Source organism: Gavia stellata, chromosome 7 (assembly GCF_030936135.1).
Source record: "Gavia stellata isolate bGavSte3 chromosome 7, bGavSte3.hap2, whole genome shotgun sequence".
NCBI lineage: Eukaryota > Metazoa > Chordata > Aves > Gaviiformes > Gaviidae > Gavia > Gavia stellata.
The window spans coordinates 38,972,508-38,989,029 of record NC_082600.1 but is presented as its reverse complement, the minus strand read 5'-3'; the positions used below and the strand labels follow the sequence as shown (position 1 = coordinate 38,989,029).

The window sequence follows — 16,522 nt, the reverse complement described above, 5'->3', positions numbered from 1 at the left end:
AGCAGAGATTGAGGTTTAATCTCAGCTCTACATCAGGGAAAGGGGCGAAAGAAGTTTTTCTCTCCCCGACCCTTTATCTTACTCATCTGTGAAGTTTATAAATTCCCCGGGACAGAGACTGTCTTTTCGGTTCACATTTCACCTTGCACAGAAGAGCCCCCAGTCTGGATACCCAAACACCCCTACGAGGAGGGATCTGCAGACTACCAGGAGGGACCCAGCAGCACAGGCTGTACACGAAGGCCGGGCTAGGAGCAAGGCTTACAGGAGATCTCAGGCTGCGTAACGTTGATGTGCAAAGTGCTTAGAAAAGGGTGGCAAGGTGACTGGTGACTCCAGGCAGGCTTGTGGCAGCCCCTAACAGTTTATTATTCAACAAGTTGCCCTGCCTCACTCCCCCATCCCAGAAGAGCCCCAAAACAAGTCCCTTACATACAGACAGAGTCTGCTACGGGGATGCACATCCAGCTGTGAGCCAGGCTATGCAGTCCCCTGGCATACAGAGTTGCAGCCAGGGCAGGGGAAAGGCTGGCAGCTGCCGGAGCTGGCTGAGTTTTCATAGAGAACAGCTTCTCTCCATGGCTCTCCTTTTGCACCTGAACCCTGAGCACACTGCCAACATTCACCCAGCTCTTGCCAAGCAGACCCAAGTAATGGCTGGAGCCACCCCAATCACGACTCAATGCAGATCTGAACCCTGCGTTGCAGAGGTGCTGAGCCCACCCCAGGCTAAGCAGCATCTGACTCTCAAAGGGCCACCAACTGATAGGCAGTGACCAAATAGCATCTAAATTTACCCGCATCAGATACGGGACAATGATATGGGAATTTACCTTGGGCAGAAAATATTAAATTGATAACGTAAAGCAAATTCTGATCTAGATAGAAATATTTTCCATTCAGGTTCAACTCACCTACTCAAGACTGGAAAGATATGGATTGCCTTTAATGATTCAAAATAACCTTCTGGCAACATGCTTCATGGCTGTCCTTGCCACAGAGAATGACGTGGACCACAATTAAAGCTTACACAGGGCCAGCAAGTTAAACGTAGCAGTGGGAGGTGTATTTCTAGTGGAATTATAAAGGCATTAACAGAAAGTTAAACAAGAAAATTGATAATGTACCATGGATCCTCAAAATTTACTTAGTCTTAATGAATCTGTCACAAGACTCAGTTTAGCAAATTCCTGGACATCTAAAAATGCTGTGCGCTGCATTATTTCCTAATTTCTTAAATTCATTGCTACATAAGCTAAGGAGTTCAAATGGTCACCGTGCATTTCTGCTTTCTAACGCTTTGAAGGATTCTTTTGTGGTGAATAGCACCACCCACCCCACCCCCCCAAAAAAGTCAAGATATTTCATTCACTGGAGGTGTTCAAGGAACGTGTGGACGTGGCATTGTGGGACATGGTTTAGTGGGCATGGTGATGTTGGGTTGATGGTTGGACTTGATGATCTTACAAGTCTTTTCCAACCTTAATGATTCTGTGTGATTTAAACTTCAGCTGTTACAGTTTTGGATTCTGCTGAAGCCCAGCTGAAGGAACTGAGTGCATCTGCATACTGGGTTTTCTGAACATCAACCCACAGGCAGCAACAAGTTCCTTTTGTGCACTCATCAGCTGGGGAACTAGAATAACACCTGAAAGGGCTCCTGCGGTACAGAAGGCACAGAAGAATAGGAAGGGGATCCCTTTATACACCCAGTTCCCGTCAGCACTCTCCCCTCCTGCAGCTGCTGCTCCTGCCCAGCTGACTGCCTAGAGTCCCTGCTCCTGCATACCAGGCGATCTGGGGACACAGACTAACGCCAGCGTGACAGGGACAGAAAGTCACAGAGCATCCCATGCAGACCCTGCAAGAAGGCAGGCGAGAAAGGTTAGGGAGAATTTTCTCATCCCTTCTTCAGCACTTGCAGTGATGCTAATAACTATTTATCCATACCTGCCCCTTCTTTATGATGCCTCTTAGGAGATATTGGGAAAAGGGAGAAGAAAGATACAGAGCATTCCAATCCCCTTTAAACTCAATGCGACAATCATAATCCTCTAACTAAAAAGAAAGAGGAGAAAAAATGAGATGGACTGTGACAGGTTGGGAGGACTAAATCCTTGTTAACTAGGGCACCAAGATTTAAAGGGCTCAGCTTTGCACACAGCATACGCCTCTAACAAGGTCCCTGCAGTACTGTCCCTGCCAATTCCTCAGTGAGTGAGTGCAAGCGAGAGCTGGTGAGACCCACTGCCCCAAGGATGCCAGCAGTGGGCGAGAAGACTCTACTGCCTGGCCATTGCCACGCTGAGACTAGCGTCTCCAACACCATGGGGGTGGCAGGAGCACCCAGGTAGCCCCCTTGATTCACAGGTGCAAGGAGCAGCAAAGGTCAGAGTGGTACCAAGCACACAGGGCTGAGCTGCACAATTAATGCCTGAACAGCAGCAGAAAGGAGAATATACCAAGTAACATATTTCTCATATTAGCCCGCCGAGCACAATCATTTGGATGGGGCTTTAAGCAACCTGGTCTAGTGGAAGGTGTCCCTGACCATGGCAGGGGGTTGGAACTAGATGATCTTTAAAGTCCCTTCCAAACCAAACCTTTCTATGATACTATGATTTGTATCACCCCATCATATTTCCCTTCAACTCCAGCACATCTTTCCTGAAGGTGAGGCTTTGGGACTAAGAAAATTAATGAGTAAATAATTTACAAATAATAATTATTTTTAATAATGCTGTAAGCTAAGTGATGCAAACAGATCAGCAGATTTTCCCTACTACATGATATGACTCAATCTGTGTCCTGTGCTGTAAGGACAGCGTTGTTTACTTTCACTGTAAACCACCTCCTCCTGGCTCGCCTAACATGTAGCATGAGATTTGTGTCTGTTCAAGAACCTGACCTGAGCCAGCAGTCCATCCAGTGACTTAAAACCCTTTCACACTTGGCCAAAGGGAGCTTTTGATAAGTGCTTGGGCAACCTCTCCAAGGCCAGACCTCACTTGACCACACCTCATCACTGCCTGACCCAACAGACCCTCTGTGATGACCACAGCTAGTTCTGAAGGAACACTTATTTCCCAGCCCTTCCCAAAATTTCTTTGGGAGTGCCCAACCAGTGTGGACCAGTTTTCCCAGCACAGACTGGAAATGCCCCACAGGACTGCTCAGCTAGCAGGCACAGCACAGCAACGGGTTAGGTTAACGGTTGGACTTGATGATCTTAAAGGTCTTTTCCAACCTAAACAATTCTATGATTCTATGATCCCAGGGCACGGCACAACCAGACTTAGACCACCCAAATGCAAAGAGGATGCAAACAGACGCAAGTTTGCTCAGATTCACTCCAACAGATTTTTTGAAAGTATTACCTCACTGCAGAGCATCCATCCTTCTGCTGCCAACCCAAGCTCAGTATAAACACCACATTGCACTCTGAGCGAGGGGAGAAACATGACTGCGCTCACCCCAGCCTGCATCTGGTACTGCCAGGGGAGCCGGCTCTGCTGTTCCTAAACACAAAACCAAGAGCCTTAGCATCACAGAAGCAAGTGTAGCACCAGCGGGGATGTGGCAACTCAGCATCCCTATGCTAGGGACAGGGTTATGCCCTACCTGTTTGTCACTGCCCCTGCCAACACACCCAGAGATCACTTTGAGAAGATGTGCCCTACCTTTAGGTGTAAATCAGGTACTTCAGCCAACTTGAGACATCCCAGGAGATTAGGAAACACATACAGCCTACTCCATCAGCAGCCTGGTATAGCTGGTAATTCCTACCATGCAACTAGATCCAAAAGGTCTCCCGGAAAGGTACAAAGAAAAAAACAAAAACAAAGCAACACCACATACATAGTATAGCACTTGGGAATTACAGCATGATCACATCGCTGAGCTACAGGAGTCTGCAGTGAGCACTTGCAACATTCACATTTCCTAACTCCGATACTTTACTATTAATTTTTACAATTTAAAATTACTTTGGAAAACTACATAGGGAGCACAGAATTTTTTCAACTTCATTGTGTGGATGTGATGGCTCCCATTTGCACTGCTACTGTATCCCTGTTCCCACACTCAGAAACTAACTCACCAGTTACCCAAGGAGCTGCTCTGCTTTTCGCAGCTTTTACATGCTCTTCCTCATTTATTAGGCTTTTTACTGCATACTTGATACCAAAAGGCACAAAGGTACATTATGGCATTACTGAGCATGACACTTTCTGGCACCAAATACTTCATTTGGGGCACTCAGCATGCAAGCAGATGGAAAGCATCAGTGTTTTCCAATTTTGTCCTGCAGGAAGACTTTTTCAGAGAACCTCTGAAGACACTTTCATTGGGTAAGAGCACTTTTCCAGCCAAGACCCGTCTGTTTCAGGATTCAGTCTGTCCAAAATAAAAAAGTCAAGAAAAATACTCCTTTTTTCTTTTTTCCTCCTGGGCTTACAAAATGGCTGACGCAGGTTTCAATACAGTTGCTTTTCTCTCTCTGCTACTCTAAAACAAAGCCTCCTCACAAGGACCACATTTCAGCTTAAAAGATGAAACATTTGGAAGCGGGAGAAAGAAAACAAGAGGTTAAAGTAGATCATTTTCTGCAGTCATCAGTGCCCATGCTATAACAGAGTCAAAAGTTGGAGCATTACCCCAGCGCAACCGTGGCAGCCTTGAAGCCTGGATGGCGAAGTCAACCCTGGAGCTCCATCACAGCAGGATGACCATCATCAGACTTGCTAAAGCAACTTCCCTGCCCAGGGGCAGCCCCATGCAGCAGCCTCCATTCATGTCCTGGGGTAGCACGGAGCTGACACGCCAACAGTGCTGCTGGACCTCCACTGCCACTGCAGAAGGAGCTGGAGCAGGTCTCTGCAGGGACCATGCCCCTGAAGTGGCTCCAAAGAGAGCATGCAGCTGCCTATCAAAAACTCAGCCACTACCAACACTGAGAAATTACCCATATGCTCAAAGCACACCACAACATGGGTAAATTCTCTGCAAAGACGGGGCCCAAGAGACCACTTTTTTTTCTTTTTTCTTAAATGTACTCCTATATATCTCACTGTCTCCACAGCCACAAGCACAATTTGGACCTGGAAATCTGATGAGGACAGTCCAGCTCCTGTCCTTTATCACTTTTATTAGTTGCAGGAATATGTGCTTATAAAAATACAGTGAAAGACAGCTGCAGGTAGGACACAGCCTTTCCTCATAAATCCTGTTCAGCACACAGAGCTGACCGTGCTGCGCCTTTAACATCTTCCTCTTGCAGCAGATCGTCCCTGACCTGCTGCATTTCTGCTAATCCCGTTCTTGGTTCAAATGTCCACAAAGGGTGAACTCAACCAAATGTTTTGCTAAGGTTATTTCATCTCCAGCCCTTTACAAAACTTGCAAGCTAAGCCTCCCCAAAGCCCCATGAAGCAGATAAAAATATCCTTTTTAGACTTTGGACAAAAGTGAGGCATGGAAGCCTGTAAGGAGGATGAGTTTGTAGCTCAGTAAACCAGCTTGACTCCCAGCCCATGGGTCTCACTTTAGTTACGTCTTTAGCTTGATGCGATAGTATGGGATGTGTTGTGGATCGTGGCCTCTGCACTAGGCGCTGTACAGGCAGAATAGCAGTGACAACCAACACAACGAGCCCCAAAGAGCCTACAGCCCTACTACAGCAGCTGGCAGATAGGGCTGGAGGAGCTCAAGGGAGCAGTCTTCACCACCGAAACAGGAAAACGAGGTCCTGGGACTGTGGCTGAGATGCCATGGGATGGGAACAATCAGCTGGCACCCTGGGGAGAACCAAGGAAGAGCAAGAGATCCTGCCCAGCCACCCTCTGCGCCGGGGCTTTCCCTGCAGAAGGGAGGCGATGCACGGCACAGGCAAGCCAGGGTCCCCCGCTGACCTGCGTGCCTCATCCCCAGCACATTCACCTCTGTTTATTTCATTGCCTTTGTGCTACACTGCGTGTTTTTTCTAACAGGAAAAATTAAGTCTTTTTCAGCATTCCAACATGGGCAGGCCCAGTTCAGTGCCGCTGAAACAAAACCAGATCTTCTCCCCTTGCCTTTCAAGTGACTCCTGACCTGTCTGCCTTGGGATTAAGTGCCTGGGCCAAGTTGCACCACAGCAAAGCAACATGAGATGTCTCTCAAAGGCTTCTGTTTCCAGCAAACACTACCAAATTTTTAGAGTTTAAATCTTACGGCAGTTTTGTATACGGAAAGACAAATCTAACGGGGGAAACAGCTGCATACTGAAAGAACGCTTTAGCTCACTAAAACTTGCAGCTGCTTCACCCACTTATTTAATGGAAAGGCTCCGATAAAAAAAAAAATCACCTTCAGGAGGTCTGCGTTTCACCCCCCCACACCTCTGCACAGCGTCCCAGGCTGCCCACACTGCCGTGCTCCCCGAGCCCCACCTCCCTCGCTGCAGCTACCTCACCACTTTGATTAACAATTAAGGCCAGTGCTGCCAACTGGATTTGGTTAATATTATTATTATTATTATGAACCATTTCTTTTATTTTTTAATCTGGCACATGAGCCACAGGGATAAATTAAATATAAAATCATTTCCTGCCATTTAGGCAAACGGCATTCATTCCACATTTTTAAAACATAAACACTGTAAATAAAATATTAAGCTGTTGAACTGTCACTGAATCTTCCTCCTGCAGTAATACCCACAGAGAAATAGTTACCAAGTCATCCTTTCCCAGGGAGCTGGCACAGGCCTCTCATCTGGCATTTATAAGACTCCCACAGAGATCAAAAAAAATATCAGTGTTCCCGGCAGCAGCAGGAATGGCTGCCACAAAACCCCAGGTGTTAAGGACTGTCCCCCCCACCCTAACATTAACTGGGAAAAACACTGGGAGGCCATATAGGTGCAGGGAAGAGCTGGGTGGGTGCTGGATTTTAGCAGGGGAATGAGCCAGGCTGAACGGCACAGGCAAACCCAGCACTTGGAGGGCTCACCTTCCCCCTGCAAAAGCATCAGCTCTACGACCTGCAGCTTCTTTTCCATCTCGTTTCCAGCACCCCAGATAGATACTTGCAGAGCCACAGGGAGTGAGGCTGCTCTGCAGGCTGGCATGATGGAGAGCCCTAGTCCCCTTCACTTTTCCTTTAGCTTGAAGGAAGGAAGATGTTCTAGGAAAACAAGAGTATTTCACAAGCTGTTGAACATGGAGACTTCACCGGCTTGCTCAGCGTGCCTCCCCGGACTCAGGTTCCTGCTGCCTGTAGCTGAGGTGGTCTGGCTTACAGGCAGCGCAGCAGCCTTGGGGAGACCATACAGCCCCCCGTGCTGTGTTCACACGTGTGCAAACTGACACGTGGCTGCCCAGCGTAAGAACAGAAAGAAACCTATAAAACCACATTCCTGATCTTTGCCCCGAAAGGTAGGAGCCTCAAGAGTGAGCCGCCTGGTAAGAGTCAAATGGTAAGGGGGCTGCTGAAATGCGCTGGGGCATCTCATTAAATATTAGGTCTTCTCTCTCCACAGCACAGCAGGACATGAAATCAAACCTGTACTTCAGAAGCCTAACAATATGCCAATGGAAGGAATTAGTGCTCTTCCCCCTCTTGTTGTTGTGTTTTGGGTTTTTTTAATTTAGGATCCACCGCGGTTCCCAGAGTTACATCCCTGAGGCTACAAGACCTACCCCGGGCAGACACACATGCAGGAGCCCCGTGGGATTCAAGTCCCTGAAAAATGGTATCACTTATCAATCCACAAAAACTGCAGCTTATCCCAGTTGTGAGGGAAACAGCATCCCCTGAAAGCTGCACACACAGGGAACGTGATGAAGGGATGGGAATAAAATCATTCATGAACGAACGGTGAGCATCAGCTGGCACCTGCTCCATGGGATTCAGATACCCACAGCCAAAGCCAAGAGAAGACAAACGCAGCAGAGCGCACTGTTTGGCCGAGTTAGTTAAGTCCAGGCTCTGAAGAGCGTACGTCAAGGCGGTCTTACACGGTGGCAAATACAAGTGTGGTTAATCTCGCCAATCCAGCTACTCAGAGAAGCAGGTAAACCCCAGCCACTGCCTATTTTCTGGCTAAACAAGAGAGAAGAATCAACTGACATCTTTCCTTGCCAACTTGCTCGATGGTTATAGACACCTCCCGTTCTCAGCAGCGTGTCCCAGAGGAGTCTCCGCTCGCTGCCTCACCACAGGCAGGTGATGCTCAGTTCAGCGATGTTTGCAGAGCATTTAGAAACCCTTTGCTACAAAGGAAAATGATGCCTTGATCGTATCTCCCCCGGTGCTCATTTTAGGTGGCTGAGCACAGAGGTAGGGAGCAGCCAGGTGAGCTGAGCCCAGGCAACGCGCGCCAGTATTACAATATTGGGTCTCTCGGCTGCCAGACTGTCTCTAGTGGGATCACAGAGGAGCTACACAGGTCACAAAATTTGGCAGGACAAAGATAAGAGACAACATACCTGCTCCAAAGAGCAGTTGGGCACCAGCCTAACACGACCCAGAGCATTTAACTAATGATACTCTCCTGTCTCCATTGCTGCTTGCCTACCACCCCAGCAAAGTCAAAGCTGGAGAAGCCCAAGGGCAGCCTCACATCCAGCTTTTGACTGGGAAACGGGAGCAAATACTTCCATCCTCAGCTCAGTCTGCCAAGAGCAAAATTCCCCTTTCAAAGCTACCTACCAGCCACCCCTCTCACTACCAAGCATTGCCCATGCGACAGCAATGGCCTTGCTATCCTCAGTGGGATGCAGGTATGCCGGGTGAGCTTCCCACACTGCAATCTTTAGAGGCGGGAGGACAGAGTCCTGGGCTCTGCCCATCAGTGCCATGCTAAAGCAGACGAGCAGCGCGTGGTGAATGATTAACCACCTGTACATAGTGTGGAAATGATGCCAAAGCCCCTCCAAAAGACACATTGCACAGCTTCTGCCTCCGGGAAATTTCCAAGGAGCAGGAGTCAACCTCCCGCCTGGGAGGGACCGAAAAGAGCCCAGGGAAGAAGTCATTCCTCCAGAAACACCCAACACACAAACCAACTGCCAGAGGTCTCAGGGCTCCTCCTAATTGATACAAAACTATGCCGTGCTCCAGAGAAAAAATATATTCCTAGTACTGTGGTACTCACTCGTGTTTCCACTCTCCGTGGCAAGTGGAAGGGGATGCGTGCAGGGGCTCGGCACACCACCGAGTCAGCCCTCCCCTTCACCAATTTCTGCATTTTTATTTCAAGCATCTATGGGACCTGTTTGGGGAAAGGCTATTGCAGAGAGCCCACATGTCAAGATTCCTGGCTATAAAACAGGGATCTGGAGGATCACCATTAATGCACGAGCTATTTCTGGGACACTGATCTCTGATGGCTTCCCCCCAACTTTAATATCCAAAGATTTCCCTTGCTGACACTATGAGTCAGACATCCGCATTTTAGGTTTAAAGTTGTGCTAATAACATGAGGTCAACAAAAAACAAACCAGTTTCAAGCTGAGACTTGCAATCGACTATATTTTTTACCTAAGGTGATTTTTATTCTTTGCATTGGGAGAAAAAAAGAAGAAAAGCACAACCCCAGAAAGCACTTCAATTTTTAAAAACCATGCAGTTCACCTTAATTTGCCTGGGATTTGAAATGTCACAGCATAGATGCAAGAGCAGAACTCTTGGACTCGCTCACCCAAAAGACAAGATTTTTTTTGTCCCAGAGAGAAAAGCAGCCAATTTTAGAAAATTGAAAAAATATTTTCCAGAGACCCATAAGTCACATGAGTCACCCTTATTTGCAGATGAGCCCAAACCCGAACCATCACTCATGCAGAGCAGAGGAAACCAAAAGCTGGATCAAAATGGGCAGCTTGTCTCAGTGGCTCTGCAGAAGGCCAAGTGACACGAGAAGCATGCGGAGTATAGGCACGCCTCCTCTTACCCAAGACTGCCATTATATATTAAGTAATCTAACTTCGCAGGCAATGAACTCGGGGTTGAGGGCTCTGCACTGCAAAAGGACAGCCATTTCTCTAAATTCTCGCATTTCTCCAGCAGGATGGTTGAAATGGCACATTTTCCACACTGGCTGGACCCAGGAGCCGGGGTAAGGACGTGTGCTGAGGACGGCTTTGCACAGCTATAGCCCCTGCGTAACCAGCCCGCAGGCTCACGAGGACAGCTCAGCCCATGAGGCCAACTGCTCAGACCCCAGCTAGATGCCACCCCCTGCGGGGGGGTGCTGTCCCCAGGCCCCCGCCGACCTTCCTGCCCTGCGCCTGCCCGCAGCCTCTTCTCTGCTTCTACCCCAGCAGCGCGGGCAGAGGCCGCAGCCGGGACAGCTCATTATTCGCCTCCCATCGCAGCAAAGCCTGTTAGGCTCTCCAATAGCCATGCCGCTGCATAGTTACAGCAGCACACATATGGCATTTTGCCAGCTCGCCTCTCACGGCACCACACCGAACCCTCGGGAAACCGCTCCACATGCACGGGGGAAGCCCAAACACCGCAAACCCCTCCTGTCTCCCTTCTCTATGCAAATGGATCGAAGCAGGTGAGGATGTGATATTTCCACCATGCCCCGCTGTCAGGTGCATCAGGAGCAGGTCCTCCTTCGTCCCAGCTGCTGCCTGCCGAGGGGACCAGGACTTAGACGGGGGGGGCTGGCCCATCGTGGGACCCCACTTACAGAGGGACAGGAGAAGCAAAGGATGATTATTTTTCCCTGCTGAGGGATTTCAGGCATGGAGCAGAGCTGGGATGCTTTACATCGTTCTGTGAGCAGGACCAGATTTGGAGCGGCTGTTACACAGCGCTATAGCTTGTAACGACAAGCTTTGTGGTTAGCCATGAGCGCATACTGCCTCCCCCCCAAACAGCAGCAATATAACAACGTGCAGCACCGCCACAGCATCCTCCTCCCGAGGATTTTAAGGTGCTTGGCAGACGATATGAATTCATGTAACCTTACAAGCCCTTTGAGAGGGAGTAAAGTAAATGCAATAAAAAAATAGAAGGGATAAGTGGGGGAACTGAGAAACAAAACTGCCAGAGCAGCATGTTCAAGCATGCGCAAGAAATCAGGGGCTCAGGAGCAGCCTGCCCTGCCGCTAAGGTGGAATCTGACAGGCAGCAGTGGTCCAAATCATCTTTTGGTTCAAGTTGGCCCTGGCCAGCCTGACAGCGCTTCCCAGCACGCCCCGAAGGACTACAGCCGTAACAACCCTCACAGAGCTCCTCACCTGGGAGGCACAGCATTCATGTCCACTCCTGTTCCGTAGAGGGTCACACAGCAGAACAGCTTGAACTGCTGGCAGCCCCCGGCCCTAATGAGCGGCAGATAACGTCCTCGCTCTGCCCGAGAGGCTCAGTTTCGACTTCTGAGTTTTAGCAGCTGCAAGCCATGGCCAAGGGTCCAAGCAGAAGGATTTCCACCCTGTTGCCCAAGGGCTGGGGCTGCTCTGACAGCATTTTCCAAACGTTGACAAGGCTTCCCAAACACCCCCCCCACACACCTGCCAGCCCCACTTTACAGGTGGAGAAAAGAGACACAGGCCAAAAATCCCAGCATCAGTCAAGGATGGAAGCGGAGAGCCCCAGTGCCTGGCCCCTGCTCCGACTCCAACCAGGCTGCTGCTTTTGTTTGCTTCCATGTGCGCGTAACCGGCTGATAAATGGATTTGCAGCCAAAGAGTGACACACAGTGCAGTTCCCGAACTGCTTCAGCTAGATCACTCCTGGGAATGGCATTGCTGGGCCACTTTTGCTCCAGGGACCGGTTTATTTTTTATGAAGCTATTGCCTAGAGCTGGAGAGCTTTACTGATGCTATTATACAGGCTGAAGGAGGACAAACCTCCTCCACAGGCAGAGCAGAAAGGTCCTTATCATCCTTAAGTCACGAGCTTGATTTTATCGCCCAACCGAGCCCACGGATACCCAGGGAGGGCAGTGTGGGGCTTCGAAAGCGCGTTTGAAGTAGCGCATCAGAGCACCACTACCACCCCTCGGGTTAGCAAGGAGCCCCGAGGGCCGCCCCCCTCTCCCATCCTGCCCGAACCTGAGCCTGAGCTGACCCCCAGACTGCCGCCTCTGGCTTAAAACGGACAGAACGCGGGTCGGGAGCTGAGCCCAGGTGCCCCGTTTGGCAGCAAAGCAGAGGGAGCTGAGGGAGAGGCTGGTACCCGCTGCAAGTGCCGCTCGCAGCCCCTGGCCCGACGCCCAGCAGCCGGCTGGCCCGAGGAAGGGCTTGTGAGAAGTCGTGGCTCTTATCTGGTCCTGATGGGAAAAAACTGTGATCATATATCTATGTGTGCGTGTGTGTGTGTGTATATATATGTGCATGTGCGCGAACCGAAAACCTTCCAGCTGTTTCACCCACCCTCTCCCTCAGCCAAGGGCAGCCGCTCTCAGCCGGGGAAGCAGAACCCGGGCGAGCCGGCGGAGACAACTCGCAAATACTTTGCCCACGGCATTACTCTCCCCCTGAGGCTTGCCCACCCTGCTCCCCGGCCGTTACGGCTGCCATGGTGACGAGCAGGAATGCCAAAACAAACACGGAGCACCCCGAAGGCAGAGCGAAGCCCTCCTCGCTCCCCTCCGCCCCGCTCGCCGCCCGCCCGAGGCGGCGGCTCCCCGAGCATCCCTCCGCGCCGCGGCAGGGCGGGATGCTCGCAGCCGCGGCTCACTCACCACGAGGGGGATGGTCCTCTCCTCCCGGCGCAGCTCCAGCCTGCCGGCCGCCCTCCGCCCGCCCCGGGCGCTGCCGCTACCGCCGCCGCTGCCGGCGGACCTGCCGGCGGCCGCCGAGCGGGGCTTGCTGTCCTGCCATAAGTAGTAGAAAGTGCCCAGGATCCAGGCGACGGTCAGGATGGCGATGGCATTGGCCCTGATCCTCCTCATGCCGAGCGCCCCGGGGGAGCCTGGGAGCGCTGCCTCGACGGGCAGGGGCGGCTGCGGGAGGAAGGAGAGGAGGGGAGAGGCGGCGGCGGAGCGGCGGCGCGGCGGCTCCCCCCGCACCGCTCCGGCTCCGGCCCCGGCCCCGCGCCGCCCAGCCGCCGCCGCCGGGTCCTAACGCCTCGCCCCCCCCCCCCCCCACCGCTCCGCCGCAGGGGGCGGAGGGCTCCGCGCCTCCTCCTCCTCCTCCTCCACCCGGCCTGGCCGGCGGGGGGAGCAGCCGGCCGGGGCCGGGCGCTGGCCGGCAGCCTGCGTGGGTGCCGCTGGGGATGCGCCCGGCGCTCCAGCGGGAGCGGGGAGGCAGCCCCGGGAAAGCGGGCGCACCGACGCGGCGGCAGGGCCCCCGTGGCGGGGAGCGGGTGACACGGGCTCAGCCCCACGAGGCAGCTGCGGGGACGCGGGTGCCACAGCAGCCTGCCCTCCTGCACCGCCAGCCCAGCTCCCTGCCCTTGGTGGCCCCAGCGCCGCACGGTGCTCTTTGCCATAAGGCAGGTGGCCACCGTGGCACCCCATGGCACACGGCATCTGGGCACCCGCTCCATGGAGATGGGCGCATCCCCAGAGGCATCTCGCACTGAAGCCCTGGGAGTTCACAGAGCAGGTCTCTTGGGCTGGCAACGGAGCTGCCCAAGCGCCCGCTCCCATCGCTGCTACACACACCCGCGCAGCAGTCGCACACGGTCGCACAAGGGCAGGCACCTGGGCGAGCACTACAGCCACGAGGCCTTTCAAGCGCTGCTGGAGGGGAAGCGTGGCAGCCGAGGGGCAAGGATGATACAACTCCACATTACAGCGCGTTGCCAAAGCTGTGGCGGTAAAAAGCACACCGAATCCCAGCCTTGCGGGCAGCTTAGGCAACAGACCATCCAGCTTGTGAAACCAAGCTGTAATTTAGTCACAGTGCCGCTGCTGTGCAACTAGGGCTCAAGGGTTTGAGAGAGCAAGACGAGATACGGAGAAAACTCTACCAGTGAAGACGCACGCTTAGAGAATGTGGGTGCCTCCAAGGCACCTGACGAGGGGATTAGAGGATTTGAATTACAGTATGGAAAATGGCAGCAGGCCTTCTAAATGACTTTTTGCCTACCTTCCTCTTGGCCAAATCCCTCTAAATGTAATCACAACCTGCCCTGCTAAATTGCCCTTTCAGGTTTACCGGCGCATCGCTTGTTTCCTGAAGCACAGCACAGTATGAAATTCATCCATCAGATTTGTACTGTGCTAGCACTCGAGGCAGAAAGCTATTGCTAGGACCACCACCTCCCAGGGCTGCAGCTTGGCTCTGCACCAACCTCCCTGCAAAGCGCACTGCGCTCCTCACGCAGAAAGGTGTTACAAAACATCTTATATCCTACTAGGTACCTTTCCCAATAACCCATCAACCACTCGCAGCTTCCCAGGCCAGCTGATCATAGCCAGTGGCAAGGGGAAGTTTGAGACAGTCAAGGCAAAACCAAAGTCCTCTAAGGGATCAACAAAAACATAATTAGTCCAAGCTGCCCAGTCCACATCTGTCCCAGTGGTATGAGTAACCTGTGGAAGCTGAGCTTCTACTCTTTTCAGTCTCTTTTCTCTTTCACAGTCCTACAAAAAAGGGTGGCTGCTCTCCTGCGTGGGTTTGGATCCAGCAGCTGCCCGGGTTGCAGAGGGACGTGAAAGGAGGCAGAGGACCTGTATCCAGGATTCAGAAAAGGAAAAGACATGGGAGAAAGACGTGTTCATGTCCCTGTGACCACAGAGCCAGACCCATACACTGTCTCTTCTTTCACCACTGTGCAGATCATCCCAGGCTTTGCTCATTTCCTTCTTAGTCTTTTCTCACTATCTTGTGAAATTCACTACAGAAAAGCAAATCACTCAAAACACTGGTGGAGAAATGTGTGTGAACCAGGAGAAAACCCTCTGCCCCAACACTTGAACTAAACAGACTGCCTTCTCCTGCCTTTCCAAGCACGCTGCTTCCCCCTTCTACCACAGCCATTCATTTTCTTCCTCTGCTGCCCTCCCTGCCAGCACACCCTGTAAGCTGCCGTGCTGTCTCCATTGCCTCCCCACACCACATTTCACCACTTCCAATCACCCTGATGGTGATCCCCACCCCACAAGCATCTCAGCCTCTGCCAAGCCTGTAAGAGTTGACAAGTCCCCTGTAAGGTCAGCCCAGCATCTCCCCTTTTCTGCTGAGAAGAAACCCAGCTCCCTGACTCCTTGGATTCTCCAGGGACAACACCATTTTGAGCACCCTTCCCTTTCCAGAGCAGACACCACCTTTTGGGCAAAGACGCCTCCCACTTTATTCTCTATGCAGGACAAGGGCCAGAGGAGCCCTGTATTTTCACAGCATTACCATTTCACTTTTGCAAGTGCAGTCTAACATTTCCCATCTGCTAATAAATCCCAGCACCTTGCCCATAGTACAGTACAGGCTGACACTCTTAGGGCTGGCCCCAAGCCTCCCACTGCCTGGAGCAGCCATCAACCCCTATGCTAAGCAGGTGCAAGGCACTGCCAGGTGAGCAAGGGAGCAGAGTAATCTCATCCTGCTGTGTTTCAGAGCTGCAGTCACTGCCCAGGGGAACATGTCAGCAGAGACCTTCGACCGTCTTGGCACTTAACCTCCCCGCAGGGAGCCATGCAGGGCAGGGTGGCACTGCTCGTGGCAGGGTTCAGCAGGCAGCTGCCTGCACCCAGCTGGCCCTCATCACTGGAAGCACCTTACACACAAGCCTTGAAAGCTGACGGCATGTCGGTGGGTGTTCCCAGTCATTAATGAACTCGTATTTCTGGAAAGGAGGCTCTCGAGCTCTCAGCAGCACTTTCTCACGCCTGCAAAACATGCTGCCAAGCCTTCTTTGCTATTCTGCCCCCATCACATCCTGTTATTCCCAGAGCATTGCCAGCAGTTCAGAAAACAGCACAGAAAACCAAAAAACCTCAGAGTTTACTTGTACTACCTGGGTAAAGCAGCCTGCTGACAACTTACACGAGTGACAGGAACCCTTCTGTGCAGAATCACTGCTTTCCTTCAATAAATCAATTCATTAATTACAAGAAAGACACAACCCAGATAATTTAACACTTTCATTTAAAGACCCCAAATCCCTTTCACTGGATGGCCTGTAGGTAGGTGTCAGAAACAAGCAACGAGCTCTATAGGCAATCTTCAGCAGAGCCCCAAACCAAAGTCAGCTCTGATGTAGGAAGGACAAGCTGAAGTTCAAGGGGTCTTTCTCCTAGGAGAAAGTCGCTGTTACTCCCCTCTCCCTGCAGGAGTCAGCGCCAGAACGCACAGGTTGTTCCTGCAGAAATGCAGCCAGAGCGTGGGGTAGCGAAGCTCTGCTCTAGCCCACAACCCCGGCAAAAGCACCAAGTTACCCACCCTCAGAGCTGTTGGCAGAGCAGCTCACGCTTGCCTGCAGGTACCCAGTTCAGCACAGATAAGCCCACTTTGCAGAGACCCATTATTTTCATTGCCCAAGCTTTGGGAGCTGTTTGAGCTGGAAAGGGTTAGGGAGTGCTGACAGGGGCACTAGAGCTGGCTGACCTGAGGGAGACAGGACCTTCAGCACAGCTCCAGCAGA

General features: G+C 51.8%; 1 protein-coding gene across 1 annotated transcript in view; it reads right to left on the bottom strand.

The window, feature by feature from the left end:
- The window catches only part of GALNT16 (polypeptide N-acetylgalactosaminyltransferase 16), a 78,368-nt gene extending 65,481 nt beyond the window's left edge, over positions 1–12,887 (bottom strand). Inside the window, exon 1 of the mRNA XM_059819528.1 lies at positions 12,674–12,887. Within this exon, the coding sequence (XP_059675511.1) occupies positions 12,674–12,887 (214 nt within the window). The remainder of the gene's footprint in view (positions 1–12,673) is intronic.
- Between the last annotated feature and the right edge of the window lie 3,635 nt (positions 12,888–16,522).